This window comes from Glossina fuscipes, unplaced genomic scaffold (genome assembly GCF_014805625.2).
Source record: "Glossina fuscipes isolate IAEA_lab_2018 unplaced genomic scaffold, Yale_Gfus_2 28, whole genome shotgun sequence".
In the NCBI taxonomy this organism is placed as follows: Eukaryota; Metazoa; Arthropoda; class Insecta; order Diptera; family Glossinidae; genus Glossina; species Glossina fuscipes.
The window spans coordinates 12,019,641-12,038,723 of record NW_023998423.1 but is presented as its reverse complement, the minus strand read 5'-3'; the positions used below and the strand labels follow the sequence as shown (position 1 = coordinate 12,038,723).

Below are 19,083 nucleotides of genomic sequence, written 5' to 3'. Positions count from 1 at the left end.
AGATACATGGTAAAAAAATATAATTTGCAATACTGCATGGTGAAAATTGGTTCATGATAGAAAATTAACAAAGAGATCATCTCTACGGAATTTAGACCATGTAAGTTTTTCTCTGGATTCATAAGACATGAGGGTTCTTAGGAAGGTTCTCTTATATGCAAAAAAGCTAAATTGTTAATGTTTTATGATGAAAAATTGTTCCTGACGGTAATTTGACGTTAAACCTTAAGTGAATTAAATTTGAACCACATGGTTCTACTTCTTCGAGCTCGCTTGTTATCCTATTTCACGTGAATAGTAAGTCCTTTAGGAAATCTTAATATATTATGATTTATTATTGGTCCATAATAGATATTTGGCAAAAAATTAACGGTAGGGAAATTGGACCAAGTAGGTCCATTTTTTAGACATTAACATATGGTAAGGGTTGTCATGACAAGCAAGCCGCTATGTGGAGAGAAAGTCTAATTTCTAGTTTCTTATGATGGAAACTGAAAATTAATAAAACTGTTGGGGAATAATTTATGTTTACTAAAATTTGCGTTGCGTCATTTGGTGTTTTGGGCATTCTCCAATACGCGGGCTTTCATGAGAGGTGTGCCTTTGCGTGAAAATAATTTGTAATTTTTGGTGTATTATTACCCGAATTGTAGTAGGTGAAGTAGTTTAATGTTCGGTCTTGCCTCACTGTAATGTTCTTCTATTTTTTTTTTTATTAATTAACTGGCTTCATATTGAATATGATTAGTTATTATGAATTGACCTATTGGTCTGCGCTCTTATGATCGATGAGTGATGAGATTTTAATGTGTATTTGTTGACTGCTGCTTAGCTACACATTGGCCGAATTCCTAATTGATTGTTTCATTGAATTGTTGCCTTGAAGGAGCCTATAACTTTTTCTTTTTTTAATTTCTTACATTTTATGAAACAAATAATTTCAAGAATTTCATTTCATTTTAATGTAAACACATATGCAAAAAATCTTAGACTGGCGCCTGTGAAAATGGCTAAAGACCTTTTCTTTTCTTTTTTTTTTTTTTTTTTTTTTTTTGTTTCTATTTATTTCCATAGCTATTACCCCCTAGTATAAGAGAGTTTGCTACGAGTATTTTTATTTAAATATATTAAATATTTGTGTGACAACGATAATGGGCTTTTGTCGCGTTGGATGGTCTCTTTTGTTTTATAAAAACAAATTTGCAAAAAATTTCCTTTGTTTTCTTCTCTGGTCTGCTTACCAAATACCATAGAAATATGAAACAATACAACGTAACTAAACATAACGTAACTAACAAAGAATAAGTGTACGAAACATTTCAAAAATTATTATCATGTAAATTTTTTTTGCAGAGTGAACTTCCAAAAAAAGTAGAAGTAAAGGAGAGACAGAAAGAGAGAGAGAGATAGAACGAATAAAAGAAAAAAAAATTGAATTACATACTCATTAACATAATATCTTCTAGTAGCCAAACTATGACATTATGTGTATCTGTCCGCATAGACTTTTAGCATGAAAAAGAAAGCAAAAAAAAAAAACCCTTCACATAATAATGAAGACATGAATATATAAATTTTTCATTTCTTCTCTTAAAGCTTCTTTCAGAACTGAACTATTTAAGAAAAATAAAAGAATTTTGACAAAAAAAAAAAAAATCATTTAGTTGGAAGCGGCTTTATTCAGTAACTGTTCAAGAAGGCCTTCCTTTAATGAAATAAAATCAAAGAGAAACTAAAGTTTTTCAACTGATTTTTGATTGTATAAATTACCGATAACTGCTTTCAAAATGTCGATAAAGCTTTTTTTCCCCCTATATTCTAGAGCTAACCTAGTTAACTCTTCATTTGTTCGGCCCGGTGGTTGCGAGGTGTCTCAAAATAGATTTCAACGCTTTTGTTGCAAGCAAAAAAACAAAGTCTCCTTGAATGTTCAGTACTGACGGTAACAAAAACAAAAAAAAAAAATAATATCCAATCATTGCGTAAATATTTCCTTTCCCCAACGAAAATTTGAAGAAAGCATTAATGGCGAATTTTATAGTCAGCGATTAAATTAGTCGACTATTGCCAAGGATTGTGGTTTAAACTTGAATGAATTTCGTAGACATTTTTATGGTGTTTAATAAAAATAATAATTAAATTTTATGTGCATGCGCCCATGATATCATCTTTACAGCGCAGGCTTTCAGATTTTCTTGAGTACATCAACACCCCGTACACTTTCATATTAAATTCCATCTATGGGTAATGATTTGCAAAATTTCTCCACATGACTTTCTTACGTACGGGAAGTTGGCAAAGTCTTAGATAAAGATTTGAACAACAACAACATCATCAACATATCAGAAAATCATATTCGAATTTAGCCGGATGTTTTATTTCGTGCCATTCTTTAATTAAAACAGAATATGCGAACATAATTGTATCGCTCCAGCAATGGGAAAAATGTTTTTTTCTTCTCTTTGAAAAATAGAGTTACTCTCAATTTAGATTGTGTTGTGGGCATGTTTCTTGACCGATTCAGCCCATATTTGTTATCAATGTGCGTGGACCAACTTTTCCGTGTTTTTAACCAATTTATAACTAATACCTTCGACCAAAGAAATCTTTATAACGCACATTAAACAGCAAACAGACATGTGGACATATTTCAATCGATTCGTAATTAGATGCTTATCCAGAATATTCATATATATATATATATATATATATAATTTGTGGGGTCTCTGAAACTTCATTCTGATTTTTCTAAATCTTCTTCAAAGTTTCTGTGGTGTTTCTTGACGGATCTTTTTTTTTTTTTTTTTTTTTTTGTTAAGTATAACAACTGAGTTGAGTTAACGGTTCTCATTAGCGGGCTAACCCGAATGTAGTGTACAATAGATTTTCTAGATCGCAGTATGTCTTGCCCACCTAATTAATAATAACCCAAATGTGATTCGATGGCTTCTGTTATTGAGTAAACTTTAATGAATAATGAGTTCATAATACTCGAAGATTTGTTTAACATTGAAGCTAAAATCTTTCGTATGGTCGATACAAAATCATATTTTTGCGCTATTATGCCTTGAATAAGCCAATTGTTAAACTCAGTCCACCTTCTTTTTCGTTTTCGATAACTCATGAAAAATCTCCTAACAAACAAGCCCATTTAGAGCTTCGTAATATACGACTTTCTCAAGTAGCACTTGCTGCTAATGCCCTCCGCGCATAACGTGCGATTGGTGCTCTTTGCTGCTTCCCCGACAAGACGATTAAGTAAAAAGCAGCCGAAAAGTAGAGATTATATGAATGCTTCTAGAATAGATTCTTTTTACCATGACTTATTTGGTTCTGCTACAAACATATATACAAGACCTTGAAAATTTGCACAACAGCTTTATTTCGTAAAAAGATATATCTTGATGTATGATTTAGTGGTAATTTTTCCTTCCTTTATTTAATTCGATAGATAGTTATGTGAACCAGTAAACAGCCATGATGTTAGCGAAGAGAAGCCTTGTATTCGGTTTTATGACGAAAGCACCCAGCATTTGAACTCCCGATCAAAATGCGTAGTGACCAGTGAGTCATAATTGAAATGTATTTTTCGCGTATTCTCTTCTATATCTCCTTCTCTAGGGAGAATGTGATTTTGACAAATTCGATAAAAATACTAGACCTAGATTAATCGTGGGAAGGAGATATAACTGATCATTCAAAACTTGCTTCAAGTCCGTAAACCTATAATTTCGTTGATTTTGAAACCATGGATGCATTACATTGCATTGATTTATGCATTTACCTTGCATTTATACATTTGCATAAAAATGATGTATAATTTTTGGTGTGTAGCGAAACGACGTAGGATATCTAATGCTCGGCCGACTACAGCATTTCCATTTTTTTTTGTTTTTTTTTTTGTGTAGTTTACAATCAAATCTTTGGTCTTATTTTATGAAAATTTATAATTATGCCCTTCGTAAAGGGCATAAATGTTAGTAACTTTTGAAAATGGCTCTAACTTATATATATTTTTAATTACCGTGAGAATTCGAATCGGTTAAGACTATCTGTTTATCTGTACATGACTTTTATTCAAAAAATCAGTCTTTAGTCAAAATTATGCCCCATAAAACTTAATTTGAATATAAAACTTTGATATGTTGAATGTATTGGATGAAAGTAGTGTTTGCAGCAAATGTTAAAATTCGCCGACCTACTGTTAATATGAAGTAGGAATGTACATATCTTACCCATCCATCACAGGTGCATGGCAATTGTACTTATATGAGCCGAGCTATAAGGTTATAGGTGCGCCAACGTGTCCCAAGAAAGCGTTATTTTCAGTTTCAGATTGAACCTCGTAGGTTATTTATTGAAATCTTTTAAAAATATCCTAGAGATCATTTGATTTTTCGACACTGTGCTCGAGATAAATTTTCTCTGGGTTTTTCTTCATGAACTATGTGCTTCGTGTTTATACTGTCTAGCTGAGAATGCCTGAGATGAATGGACAAACATATAGATATAATCGTGTGATGAGTAAATGTATAATATAAGCAAATGGATTGACTGAAGTAGTGTGCTTGAAAATTCTCGATAATGGCTAAAGAATTTTCTAATAAAGCGAACGTATTTGCAATGATTAATAATCAAGTTTTTTTTACTTTTTTTTTTTTTTTTTTTCAAAAATCAAACATATTGTTACAAACTAATTGCAGATAAATAGCTGCCTAATGAATGGATTAGCGAATATTTGATAACGCTTACGTGGCCTATAATTACAGATATAGGAATAAAAACATATTTATATGCGGCTTAAAAGCTAATATTATAAAGCCATTCTCTAACAATCAGAAAAACAACGACAAAAGCAATGAAATTAATTAATACAATTGCGATGTGATGTGTCAATGATTCAGTAATTATGGAAAATTATTATTTAATTATAAAATGAAAGATAACTAATAACTAATATAATTCATGGAATTTGAAAACATTCATCTCATTCATATATTCGCTAAGATCATGCATTAATGCTAATAACGTTAGACATTGCATTTATATTTCATTGTGTAATTAAATCAATATTAAAAGTCAACGTTTATTACATCAATGTTGTAGAATTAAAGAAATCTAAAGGTTAAAGGTTATACAAGAAACTTGCAACATGATATGTACATATTTTCCCTTCACGTAGGCTTTTTTATAATCCTAATGGGTGACTTGCATAAAGTTGTTGCACACAGGTTGTTTATGGCAACATATTAAAGATTATTGAAAGGATACTTCTTTAAGAGAAGACATGTAGGTACGTTATAGTCGGGCTAGGCCGGCACTATATCACTTCGCCTAATGCAGTTAATCACTCGTTTCAGTAAATTGCTTCCAGGCAAAGGCATATTTTTCATGAAAGCCCGTATATTAGCGGAACCCAAAAAAACCCAAAATTAAACTTTCTCTTCATATAAGGGTTTGTTGTTCACAAGAACACCTATATTTGTTGTGGTTTAGTAAATAGAACTATTTGGTTAAAATGTTCTACCATTAATTTTTTTAATAATGTAGGTACGATGGCTACCAATTTTCATTATAAAATATCAAAAATTATATTGTTCTCTGAACGGCTTACTATTCGTGAAAATTCGTATGTTAAATGGGTTCCAAGAAGTGGACCCCTGTAGATCAAATTTAGTCTACTTAATTTTTATGGCAAACTGTTATAATGAACCAATTTTTTTTTACAAAACATTAACAATTACACGTTTTTGGCATATAAGGGCTTACATTGCCTGAGAAACCATTTACGCGGTGGTATCAAGGAAATAGACCTAAGTAGTCCAAATTCATAGTCAACTTTTACAGCATATAAGGATCCAGTTTAACATAAAAAAGTTTGAATAAGAGGTGTTCAAGATATTGTTCCAGCCGAACCAAATTTTTCGTATTAATTCAGAATCTTGAAATAATATCACAGATGGACTTTTGTCGAGAAATCTTAAAAAGTGCAATTTTTTTCCATGTAATGGTTTCTCGAAATAAGGAATTTTTTGGTGAGTGGTCGAAGAAGTGAATCGATCGCACTCATTCTGAATAGCATTCGTCTTTGTACAAAAAAAGCCAGTGTCACAAATTCGATTAAAATATCTCAAGGGCTTCGGTCTCCAGGTTGAACACAAAAATTCATGGGCAGACATCAGACGGTCAGACAAGTTTAGATTGACTCAGAATAATAAAAGGTGAGTCTGTCTTAAAAGTGAGTCAAGCTTACATATGTGTGCACAATCCTGCTATTCCTTGTGCCACAAGTGGTGTATAGTAGAAAAGAACGGCGCATCTTTATGGGCAGGCAAGACCGGCTATTGAATGCATCAATTCCAATCTTTTTCTACTTTCATCATAAAATAAAAATTGATTCTTTTTACAGCATAAAGCCTATCTTTTTCACGATAATCATTACAAAGATACAAAATACATATATACTCATGCGATCCAAATTTAGCACAGAACATTTATTTGCTGGAAGTTAGATTTCGTAGCCGTATAAAGCTTTATCTTTTGGTACTAAGTTTACATTAGAGCACTTTCAATAAATATTCGCTCCTCATCCAGTTTCAAGCTTGATATATCACAATTGGTGTAGAGTATGGAAACAAACAAAAATTTTATAATCGTAAAATTATTCGGAAATCCTTGGAAGACAGAGACACCAAAAGAAGAAACGACGTAGTGTAAATTGGATAAAATCAATTTTTTTTTTTTTTTTTTGAAGAACCTTTTCTTTTCAACATTCAAAGTCTTACTTCTAAAAAGATCCTTATATATCCCGGACCTATCTTCAGCATTAAATTCGAAAAGCTTTACTTTGTTGCCACATAAGAATTTATTTTCGCAAGATTGTCTGTATATGCCAGAAAGTCAAAAAAAATGTCTTATCCGATCCAAGCATATATTTTGTATGCTACACTACCATTTTCTATAGATTTTTGGTAAGACATTATAAAAACTGCAATGTTTTTTGATATAAAGACTTTTTTCAAAAGGGGGCGATTTGTGGAGAATTGCCACAGAAAAGCTGCTATTCCATCCATTTCCGGTAGCTTTTATCCTCAACCCAAAACTACTCAATGTATCCAAGTCCATCCATCTAAAACGATTGTTATTTTTGCGCTGAAAAGTAAAATACGTAAATTGTTGTTTAACGTTTGTTTTAACGTTAGCAAGAGTAACTAATACAAATACCATGCATTGACATACTGCGAAGGCTGACGTGTTTTGTTTTTTGTTTTTTGTTTTTTTTTTTTTTTTTTGATTGTATATCGTGTTCTCGTTTTACGGCTACATTTTCTTTCATTTCCCCTCGATAGCATTAGCACTTAATCACTTCTAGTGTAGTGTTGCCCTGGAAAGCATTAAATCATATTTTAGTAAATGAATAATAAATTTGAACAACATCAGCGTAACAACAGATCAGTGGCAAGCGCTTTACCCCTCTTATCCTTTATAAACAAGCAAATTTCATCAAAATTTTGCTACAATTGCTTCGTTGTTATATGATGACCTTTCAACAAAGTCTTAAAATCAAGGTTTCATGTGCATTGGAAGTGCATAAAGAAATTTTGACATAACTTCATTAAGGCCGTGACGTGAAAACAGTAGACGGAAATGAGAGAAAGAGAAGGAAGGCTTTGAACGAAAGAATTAACAAATGTTATATGGTCCGGCTTCATTGTCTCATCTTTGCTTAATTAGAAATGCATTTCCGCAAAGTTGAAGACCATAGTTTATATTAGGAAAAAATTCTTGTAATTGAAAAACACATTTTTCTTATGACATCACAGGCAATCACTAGAAGAGAATAAAGGGAGAAATTCGGTTTATGTTGCTTATGTAACAAATATTCTTCTCATTCATATATAGAGAAAGAAATTCACAATCAATTACGTATTTCGCATGTCGGATGAGACCCATTGTATTCTACGTGGCTTATATCTAAATTATGAACTTTGTAGCATTATAAGTCCGTATAAGGTATAAGCGTAGTCGGTAAAGAATTCTCTTCTGCGACTCTGTTACTCTGGGGGCTGAGGCCAATCTCATGCACATACTTAACAATTGCGTCCAAATAAGCCTTTTTAAATTTTTTATAGTGGCAGATCGGTTCCATCCTTGGAATTTTAATATGTGGCGAAAGAAAGGTTAACGAATGATATGAAATACCAGGTACTACCGCCTAACTGCTCCAGGCAAACTTAAAATTCTCGTTTAAGGGAAAATAATCAATAAGAGAAGTACACTGCTGTTGAGTATTGAAAGAAGACAGTTATGTCTGTAGCAAAGGCCGTTCTTCGAGAACATGGCTTTGATATTAATAGGCTTAATGGTCTGAAATAAATTAGTGTTAAAATTTCCCATTTCAGTGATATTATTGAATAGAGAGAGCAAGTCACTGCGGTTCTGTCAAAGAGGAATATATAGCCTCTAGGCAAGTAGAGAAAATCATAAGTTCTTTCATCCATGACTCGTACTACAGCTTGGTAATTGAATTTAACAGGTATACATATAGCCAAACTCCTCCCTCGAGCAACTGCTCCGTCATTTCTGGATAGGTAACACCACAGTAGCGAGCGGGCAAAATTAGAGATATGACCTTTTAGTCAATTTTCACTAGTAGCAAACAGTTCAAGCGAACACGTTCCGGCTAAGGCCATGCTGTTAAAGCATTCGCGAAGAAAATTACTTTTGTAGACCATAGATTTATTTCCAATGACATACTAAGACTAGCCGACAATAGGTAAAGATGATCCAAACTAAAATAGAAACTAATTTTTCTCCAAATATTCAGCCGATATATCATGTAAAGCGCTTTTTGCATTTCGGGATGCTTTACGTGGCTTGACGTACACCCAATACGACTTTGAAGTTTTTCTTCGCGTTTACCGCTTGTTGAACGCACTTGATCGACGATTGTCATATATCAGCCAGCTCCTACGGCCTCGTTTAAGATTCGCCAAATAATATGTTGCTGTTCTAAGCGAACAACTTAACTGCTCTAGACCAGAAACTAGCTTTTAAATTTGATATCGATTGTTCTAAGACTTTTCAAATGTAAGATCGGTATCACGAAAATAAGACCAACATTTCCTAAATTTACAAACTAACGGACAGCACTCAAAATTAATGTCTGTCAAAGAAATACTTAATAAAGCAGCATTTTCAAACGTCATATCTGAAGTTTTTAAAATTGCGCCTTTGAATTTGTTTGCGACGTTGCGGACGTTTCATGCCCAAAAATATTAAAAAATTGAAAAAAAAAATATAAAAAAAAGACGCGGTGGCCGCGAAAGAGGCAAAAATAATAAGACATTGATTTACAGGCGATTTAATAAAGCAAAATATGGAAAAAATAAATAATAAAAAAAAAATTTCGCAAACCGAACTTCTAACTTCAGTAACGTCCAGACAAGAAGCTTTCACTTCGGGTAATTTCTTTATAATGCAGCGGATCATCTGCTGTTGACTCTAAGTACGCAACGAATCAACTCACCTTCCAATTGGTGACTTTGTAGTTGACACATCCGGGAAAGAAATTGGAATAACTGTGTGTGTATACTTCATACTGCTCCTTTGCTGGGAGCGATCTACGCTCTTTCAAATGACTTTCGACTTTTTAAACGTTTGTGGAGTCTGCACTATATACACACATTGTATAGCTTCATGAATAGCTGCGCTTATGAATTCCATAGTACGAACGCTCTATGTCTTTAAAGTTCTTTATAATTAATTCCCCGAGTTCATAAGTTTCATTCGCTTTAGCTTACAAGTCATCCTGGATGCGAAGCGAAATTCCCGTTCTTCTGGTATGCAGCGTAATGCATCTTTAAAGCTTTACCCAGAAAAACAAACTTGGTCTGGAGTAATTCTTTGTCATTCTCCTCGAGCTAAGTTGAAAGCTCAGCAAAAGCTTTATGACTGCAAAAAACCGTAAATATTTTAGTTTCATGTTTAAGACGAATTCTAAATCTAAAATTTTTTCTATTTAGTTGTGTGTGTGTGTGTGTGTGTGTGTGTGTGTGTGTACGCGCGATCAATACTCAAAGTCAAAGGAAAAAGAGTCTGAAACGTTTGAGAAAAAATACTATTAAAAAAAAGAAATGAATATTGTTTTTTTGCCAACCTAACGTGATAATGTATGGCATCGTAGTGTCTTTTTGTCGTAGTTCTGACACGCCCGGCTTTTTGTTTCATAACACGTTTAACATCAGTTAAGTGAATTTCCATGTTCTACCTTTTTAAGCAAGATATTTTTTTCAATTCGTAAAGTTACTGTTGTTTTTGCATAGTTTCTCTTAGAATTACTTTACGTACTGCAAGGACATCTTATAAATTATTAAAAAAGCGCAAAAAAAAAAAAAAAATAATAAAAAAATAAATGAGAGAACAATTCCCACCAACATATTCATTACAAATTCTTAATGCTTTTTCATACTCTTTTTTTTTACTTTGACGTCAAGTTGAACACACTGAATGTAACTCGTACGGGCCTCGTCGAGGAATGTATGTGACAAATATTATGAAGCAGAATAAAATTGAAAAATATCCGTGCAATTACAGGCGAATATTAAAGTCCTTGCAGCAACAGTTTTTTCCAAATCAAATCCAAACACCCTATTTCACGATGGCGCTTATCTTCTCGGTCTTTAATCTTTAGTGAACTTATTTTAACCTTTCGCTTAGTTAATAAATCTATTCAAATCTTCTCTTCCCAGCAGCTTTTGAAAGGAAAATAGAAAGTATAAGAGAGAGAGAGCGAGAGAGAGAGAGATAGGTAGAGTAAAAGAAAGAGAGAGTGGGTGAGAGAGGGGGTGAGTGAGGCCGAGTGAGAGTGTAAGAAGAAGGGGAAGAAAAGAAGAGAAGAGAATGTCCCAGTAAATGGAAGAGGTAGAGAAATGGAAAGTGTGTTCATAAGGAACCTTTCCGTATTTATCCATCCCCAGTGTTGGCGACAGATTACAAATGAATAATTGAAAACATTTTCTCAAAGCACAATTTGTCACAACAGCATATATTTTTCTTTCCCTCTTACTTAAGTAAGAGAGTAGATTACTGCAAGTGTTTGAAAATTTGCTAAAAAGTCTGCTACAATGTGTTATCAAGAAGAACAAAATGTGTCAGAAGATGAGGCAGAGTGGGAAAAAGAACGAAAACTAATATAAATGCACTTGAGTTAATATGTATTTGAAATTTTTATTGAATTACGACATTTGTAAAAGTCTTGAGATTATTGGTTATAGGTCACGACTACTTAGCCTACTTTTGTTCCAGCTCTGATGGTTTTTTTTTTTTTTTTTCTACGCCTTTACTCATCGGCAATTTTCCCAGATGTGATTAAAGAGTTTAATTCTCGGTTAATGGGGCTTTTTGACTAAAATTTCATTTTTACTTTGTAACACTTTTTCTTTTTGTTTCCATTGCTTTACTCTATTCACCTTTGAAAAATAACACACTACGTGGACCAATTAGCTATAAAAAATATATTTAAAAAAAAGGAAAAATAAAAAAGAATATTTGTTTGTTTGAAAGCTTTGCTTTTTGCAAACATTTGAAAATTTAATCTAAATCTTGGATTTTATTTGTTTTGCTGTTATTTTGTCAACTGTAATAAAAACCTTTTATGATTTTAAATATTTAATGCGATTTAAAGTAGGGATGATATCGCTTATGGACGCACACATATAGATATGCGCATATGTGTTTGCGAATTTTCAAATGTATGTGTTTGTTGGTTTCCACGTGCTTTTCCCGTATTTTTTTTTCTTTTTTTTTTTTATGTTTCACCGTTACACTAGTCTACAAAACTGCAGCTCACATATATCTAAAAATACACTGAGCACATAATTCACTAAAGCATACAGATCGAGTAGCAGCGACACGCCTGAAAGAAATATATATGTATATATATATATATGTAGGTATGTATGAATTGAAATATGTAGTCATACGTGTATTGCAAGACGATATAGTTTAAAGGTCAAAAGAAAACTTACCATTGTTTCTCTTAGAGAATTGGTATTTCCGGTATCATGTTCCCCTTTTAATTTACGATCGAATTCCGTTGTCGTGGTATGATTTCACAAGATTTTAATTTCCATATAAACGCTATTGGGAATGATTACGTCACCTAAGGATTGCAATATGATGCTCTGTGTATATTCGCTTTAGGTTAAGCTTGATAGGAATCTCAAGCTGGCAAAATATTAAAATGGAATCTACAAATTATGTAAGGTGTTTAGTTAAAACAAGTAAGAAATTTATATCCGGCTGGGGCCAAATATTGCTTACCCATCACCATTAAAGTCTTCAATTCATTAAAAGTCATCGTTAAGGAAGCTTAGTCTACCACCTTGTGACGTCCACCAAAATTAATTTGGAATTAACATATTTAGGTTGTTGCATCCTGCTCTTCAAGTCCATATTAACGGTATTGTAACGAAAGGATTAATCCGTGGCGTCGTGACGACCACGATAATTAATTTAGAATTAACACTTATCTCGTCGCCTTGTACTCTCCAAGACCTTTTATTTGATACCCATATCGCGGGTATTATTAAGAATAAATGAATCCACCATCGTCCAGATCGTGGGATCGTGTAATGCATTTTTAGGCGGACAATTGATCTTCAGTTGAAGAATATGTAAAATAGCTTTAAACATTGCCTTGTCTGCCTCGTGATTAATAAGCATAAAAAACGGAAATTTAATCAGTTATAACTTTGCGTGTGCCGGGCCAATTTTTCCCGTTTTTGCTCATAAATAGCTGAGTTTTTCATGAGGTATGTGTAGAAAGCTGAAGTTTTGTACTCTTTGTAAAATGTAAGCAATTTGTCGCAGTTTCAATATCAAGTTGTGTGAAGAGATTTCTGGGCACTTCTTCTTCCATTTTTGCGACCAGAAGAATTTCTAATTCATGTAAGCCCGCAAGCGGATAAACATGGCTGAGTCAATACAGAATATCATGCTAATCAAGAATATATACACTTTACAGGGTCTTTGAATCTTTCGTTTGATCGCTTCATGCACAACAAGAAAAAGAGTATATCCCCCCGTCGTTCAGCCGCAAGCACAAGACCAATTCTCATAGGCTACACGCCAGTGATATTCTTATTTATCTGTGAATTTTCGCTCTTAGATCTTTATTGCTATTATGCGCCCATTCCAGTTCTCAAACTTTGTCTGAGAATATACTTTAGAAATTAATATGCGAAAGAATGGATCGACAAAGCTAAGTGAAACATAATCCTTCCACAAATCGATGACGTGCGCCTTCAATATGATCGCTTTACTCACCAAACAGTTATCTGGCAAAATTTGTGAAGCCTTTAGCCTTTAGCTGGCTGTTAAAAACTTTCACTCTTGCCAAGAAGTAAAGTTAATAGATGTTATGTTACAAGTTTGTCGCACTTTGAATGCGAAGAATAGCGAAATGTTTTACTTTATATTTCAGTGCATCATTGAATAAATTCCAAGTAATGCATAATAGTGGGGATGATACTTCATTCTCAGCGCGAATAATCCATCTAGACTTTAGTGTTTAGTAGTAGCGGTTGTGTCTGCTCTTTTCGTTCATTTCATTTCTCTCATATTAATTGAAATTCAAAGTGAGTCTTAAAACAATTGGTCTGCAAAACCTTTGTAAAACTACTTTGTAAAATGGGAGCAATTTATGTAAATATATGCGATTTATGTGACGTGTGTGTTCTCTAAGTCTAAAATAATCGATTTTAGTAACACTTTATAAAGGATGAAAATTTTGAATTTATTTTAAATGCCTTAACCGATAAGAATATGAAACTGAAAATAATTTTAAAGTTTTATGAGAACATCGATGATACTTTAGATCTTATTACGCTTAATCTGCCGAAGCTTAGAAGGTCACTCTTGTCCGTTCCGAAAAATTGCATTTCTGCAGCAAAGTGGCGTATTTCGGCAGCTTTCGTTTTTGTCACTTGATCAGAATTGTCAATATATTTTAGAGGATCCAGTGGGTTATTGTAAAGATTTGGATATTTCCGTGTAAATGTTGCCTCTTCATCGGACAAGAGCAATTTAGGTGCAGGTAAAGGTTGAAACTTAAATTCATGTTTTGTCGAAAATACCCGAAAAGATGCCGCGTAACGAGTTGGCACCTCTTTGTATTTCGATCCGATCGCAGAAAACGGTTTGTCCAAGATTGGAAAGTTGATCTTTTTGCGCAATTTGGTTTTGTGTACGGGGCTTTTCGGGACGAAGCCGCTTACAGTGGATTTTCTCGAACGCCTGTCAATAGAAAAACGATTAAGAACGCCGCTACCAAAAGCGACTTTATTTAAACGCAAGTGCCTCCGCACTATGATCTCCGTCGTTGTGTTATACATAATCTTTTTCGGTTTTTCCGGTAATTCCCGATGTGTTTTCACTCGAGCCGGAATAGAATGTAATGCAATCGCCCATTTAGTAATTTGAGGTGTTCGCCGTGTACTCGTTTTGGTAATTTGCTCACCTTGCGAACGCTTAAATATTCTTCTAAATAACCTTGCGTAGCCGCTCCCAATTACATGCGCCCAATCGGGGCAACAATATTTTTTAATATTTATTTTATGATACTGCTCCCAACGTAATTTGTGACGCCCTTCACGATCTACCAACAGATACAAGTTCGGTTTGTATATTTTGTGAGAAGGACAAGGGCAGATTTTCCAGTAGCGTGCTTCATATCGTCCCGGTCCAGGGGCAAATGACGTGTGACGCTTATGTATCACATTTTGGATGATCGGTACAACAGAATTTCGATGAAAACAATGTGGATTAGCTTTCACTCTCCTGTGCATGAATTAAAAAAATTATGTTAGTAAGCGATTTCCAAATAAAGCCGCTTTACCTACGGTTTAGATATTATCTTTTTATCTCTTATCACTACGTAGTCACTTGGGCCGGGTTCATTTGGATATTTTCGACATGTAACTAAACTCGATACCATAGTGCGGCTGCTTGAAATTGGTGAATCTATTTGAAAGTCACATTTTACTCCGGTCTATTTAAAAATCGATCTATTAGTAGAAAAAGTAAAAGCATTCCTACTCACTTTTGAGAAAAAGTCCTTTATAATTATTAGAATAATTATACAATCTATCCTTGAAAGAAACCATAGGGCTACACTTTGGGCTAATGCCAGTAGGCGCTTGAAGAGGTTTTCGCCCAATTTTGCTGATATAAGCGCCATTCGAACCGGTTTTACGTGAAAATGGTTTCTCACTAGCATCGTAGCGATTTGGTGGTAAATGATCTGCCGCTTCTCTAAACGAATGACCTGCACTGCTATTAAAGTGCGTCTTATCTATACATTTCTTTTTATCCTCTTTATAATCGCCCACCATATTGCGAAATTTACGCTGGACCACTGTTTCTTTTTCAATATCATTTTCTGTAAAAAAGAACATTCGTTTCTTCTTCTTCACATTCCCGCACTTGCGTACCTACCGTTCTTACAATTTTTTGCTTGAGCTAGGCCTCCTCTCCTTATTAAGCCCTTCGCATTATCCAATTGTTCACTTTTGATTCTATTTCCTTTAAAGCGAAGAGACACACAATATTGCTATCATTTTGACTTTAATTTGTTTTTTTTTTTTCGATTAGCGTAACTTACTCGAAATCAAAAACAAAGGCAAATTTAACTTTGTTGGCACAAAATTTGCTTTAATCTTAGACATGTTGACGAAAAATTGATTTTATGTAAAAAACGCAAGATATATATAAAATATATAAAAGTGATATAAAAAACCATAAAAAAGGTAAAAAAAAAAACGTATAAAAATTAATATATTTTCTCTACCCGTTTGTCATAAGCAAAAATGTAACGAGAAATGAGAAGAAATTTATCAATTTTCCTATTGACATGAAAGGCATCTTCCCGGTCTACTTCAATTTTATATATATTTATTTATGAAAATATTTATGAAGTTACGGTGATTTTCGGTAATAATGTTATCAAAAAGAGACCTTCAACTACGCAGGATTGGCAAGAAGGATGTTGAAATTAAGTCGTGATAGAGAGGAAATTTGATGGGTTGCATAAAATGTGAAAAAGACTCTAATTATACTTCTACTCCGGAGGAAGCATCTATTACTTAGTTTATGGAAAAAGGGGAAATAACTTGGTGTGCAATGCGAAAACCTGATCTCAGCACTTTTAAGCGTAGTCTTAGATTTTCATCGCAAAATTAATAATACATTCATTAAATAAAAAGTTGCATAATTTAACTCGACATTTTCAACGGCTTCTAGTCGTTAGGCCTTTGGCGAATTTAATCATGATAGCAGTTTTCATGTAGGGAAAAGGCATCCAAGCGCTAGTGATAAGCATTGTGCAAAATATCATAAAAAAAAAAATGCTATTGGATCTATCATCAGAGCCAAGCAATATGAAGCTCATTTAAGACTGGCGGTCAGCATTATATATCTGTGAGAATTTAGATAACAAAGACTTGCGAAGATTTTCTATGTCGAACGAGCCAAAAATCTCTCAATGAATGGTTCACAAGAGTTGTGAGAAGAAAGCTTCAGAGCTCTCCTTGTGTTCTTTGAAAAACATTATGCACACTCGATGGGATTTGGGCAAACCAGTTCTAAAAAAAAGCAACACTGCATGACTGTTTTAAGGTGATCCAATAAAAGTAGTAGGAGCCTACAGAAAATTAACCTCCCAGCAGCAATTAATAATAGGGAAATAGAGCAAGATAATCAATTTCGATTGATATACAATGTTTGACGAAGGACTTGAAAATTTATACGCGACCACAAGAACGGCCCGCTCGGTATATGAAGCAGTGTATATCGATCAGGTTTTTTTCACCGCACAGTCGTTGTCCTAATAACCACGCAGTTCCCAATAACCTACACCATATGAAAATGAATCTACAAATATAACGACTTCCGATGTGGATAGTGGATATAAGATGATATTCAGTATTAGATCGATATATACAACGTAAGATGTGTGATTTTGATGTAAAGATCTCACAAGAGAAGGTTTATGGTTTCCTGTTTTGCTGTTCTTATAATGTGAATTAAAGCCAATTTAAAAGAAGTAAACAAAACAACAAACTATCGCTACGTTAGAGTAAGTCTACCCAATACATGCCTAAGGTTTTCATGCGACGCTTTGTTGTGGCAGTTTCTAAAGCTTTTGAAAATTTTTCCAATCTTCGACGTCCGTTTTATGTATAAAGTTATGTATAAGGTATTGTTTTTATTTTTCATAGTCACGTAAAAAATTTAATTTCACTCGAATCTGTTCGATTTTATTCTGCTGCAGCCGCCTTTGCTGCGATCGCCTCTTTTTCTTCTTTAGTGAAGAAAAATGTTTCAGGTTTTGGGCGTTGCAAGAAATGGCCGAGTAGAGACGAGCGTTCAACATGTATATCTTCCCTGGTGACCAGAATTTTTGGATCAGGTAATGGGCTAAATTTGAAGTCTTTAAGACTTTTCGGTATTTCAATTTCAGGTCCTTTCCTTGTGATCACATACAGTTTTGATGCAATTTCTTCCGGAGCTTTGGACATTATTGGATGATCGCGCAACTGACGCTCTAACGGAAGAGTTTCTTTTAAAGCTTCAAGTTGAGCGATTGTAAGCGTTTGAACCAGACGCTTTTCCTCTTTAAAGCGCGGCTGACCGCTGCCAAACACGATTTTCTTATTAATCCGTAGTGTTTTCCGTATGATAGGCTTTCTGAGAGTGTTAAATTCTATGCGCGGAGGTATTTGCGGCAACGGTTCAGAACGCAACGATATGAGACGACGAGAGGGATCACTAAGACTGTGAATGTATTTGGCATCTGCATAATTGACCTTGATGTCTCTTTTCGCCAACTTTTTCGTAGTAGTTTTCTTGGATGCCCTTGGTGGGGCTCCTTTGAAAAGATGGCGAAAACCGCGACCGGGAACATGACGCCAGTCGGGAGAACAATACAAACGAGCTTTAATTTTGACATACGGCAGACGACGAAATTTGTTGCGTTTTTCACGATCGATTAGTAATTGGATTTCCGGCTGATATATCAAATTTGGACTACAGGCGCACACTTTTTGATATCGAATCTCATATCGGCCTGGTGCAGGATTAAATGACACATGCCGGGGATGGCAGCTATTTATTTTAGCCGGTGCCGAAGAAAAACGACAGAATAGATGAGGATTTTGTTTTTCCCAACTGAAAATGTTAAGGACCATTGAAGTACGAATGCATTTTCAAAATTTCTAATTGCAACGCTTACGTTTGGAAGATTTCTTTTTCCCATTTCATGGGCGTATGATAAGAATTGGGTGCAGGCTCATCCGGGTTTCTATAACAACCGCTCATATTCGATATCATTATTCGGCTCGTGGGTTTTCTTTGCCGAGCATCTGTTTTGAAATATAACCAAATGGTGTTCTTATCAATCAAGAAAAGAAGAGTTAATCGCAATTTTCACACTTACTTCCCCCCATTACCCCTTTATGCTTTTGAGCTTTGCTCCATAAATGATCCATTTCGGTCGGGATATTATAGAACTTAAACTGTGCTTTGCCCTCATTTGTTCTGGGTCTTGGCTTGCCTTTTGAGAGCTTTTTCCAGTACGCTCCGCCTGAACCCTTAAAGCTAGCATACATTTCCTTTAGCGTGTCGTAGCGATTAGGAGCCATTTGCCACGGCTTATATACAGTTAAACTGCGCCAATCGCCTTTAGGTGGACTCGGCTGAACACATTGGCTGAATGGTTTTGAGTAAAACTCGTTTAGACATCTTTGAAAATGGCGCATAGTAACTGTCTCGTTCTCTAATGCGTTTTCTGTCGAAGGCAAGCAAAGAGAAATATTCGAACTTATCTTGTAATTCGACCAATCTTCTCTACAATTTTACCTGAAACGCAGTCAGACGTATACAAATTTACATTTTTCCCTAAATATCTTCTCAACGTATTCCTGTAGCTGTATTTCAAATTGTTTCCTATAAATCGTTAAAACTATAATTATTTACGCGTTAATTGCTTAAATGAAAACCTACTTGAAATCATGAACAATGGTA

At 34.3% G+C, this 19,083-nt stretch overlaps 2 protein-coding genes across 2 annotated transcripts in view; both read right to left on the bottom strand.

The window, feature by feature from the left end:
• Positions 1–15,728, bottom strand: part of LOC119636352 — a 34,692-nt gene extending 18,964 nt beyond the window's left edge. The window contains exons 1-5 of the mRNA XM_038031664.1: positions 15,665–15,728; positions 15,499–15,585; positions 15,104–15,442; positions 14,904–15,024; positions 13,919–14,841 (exon numbers count right to left, since the gene is read on the bottom strand). Coding sequence (XP_037887592.1) covers positions 13,919–14,841; positions 14,904–15,024; positions 15,104–15,442; positions 15,499–15,585; positions 15,665–15,728 — 1,534 coding nt within the window. The remainder of the gene's footprint in view (positions 1–13,918; positions 14,842–14,903; positions 15,025–15,103; positions 15,443–15,498; positions 15,586–15,664) is intronic.
• Positions 15,729–17,318: 1,590 nt separating this feature from the next.
• LOC119636351 lies at positions 17,319–18,818 on the bottom strand. The gene is made up of 3 exons (XM_038031663.1): positions 18,497–18,818; positions 18,293–18,422; positions 17,319–18,228 (listed from the first exon to the last, which is right to left on the bottom strand). Exons 1-3 carry the CDS (start codon positions 18,816–18,818, stop codon positions 17,319–17,321), a joined length of 1,362 nt encoding a protein of 453 aa, XP_037887591.1.
• Between the last annotated feature and the right edge of the window lie 265 nt (positions 18,819–19,083).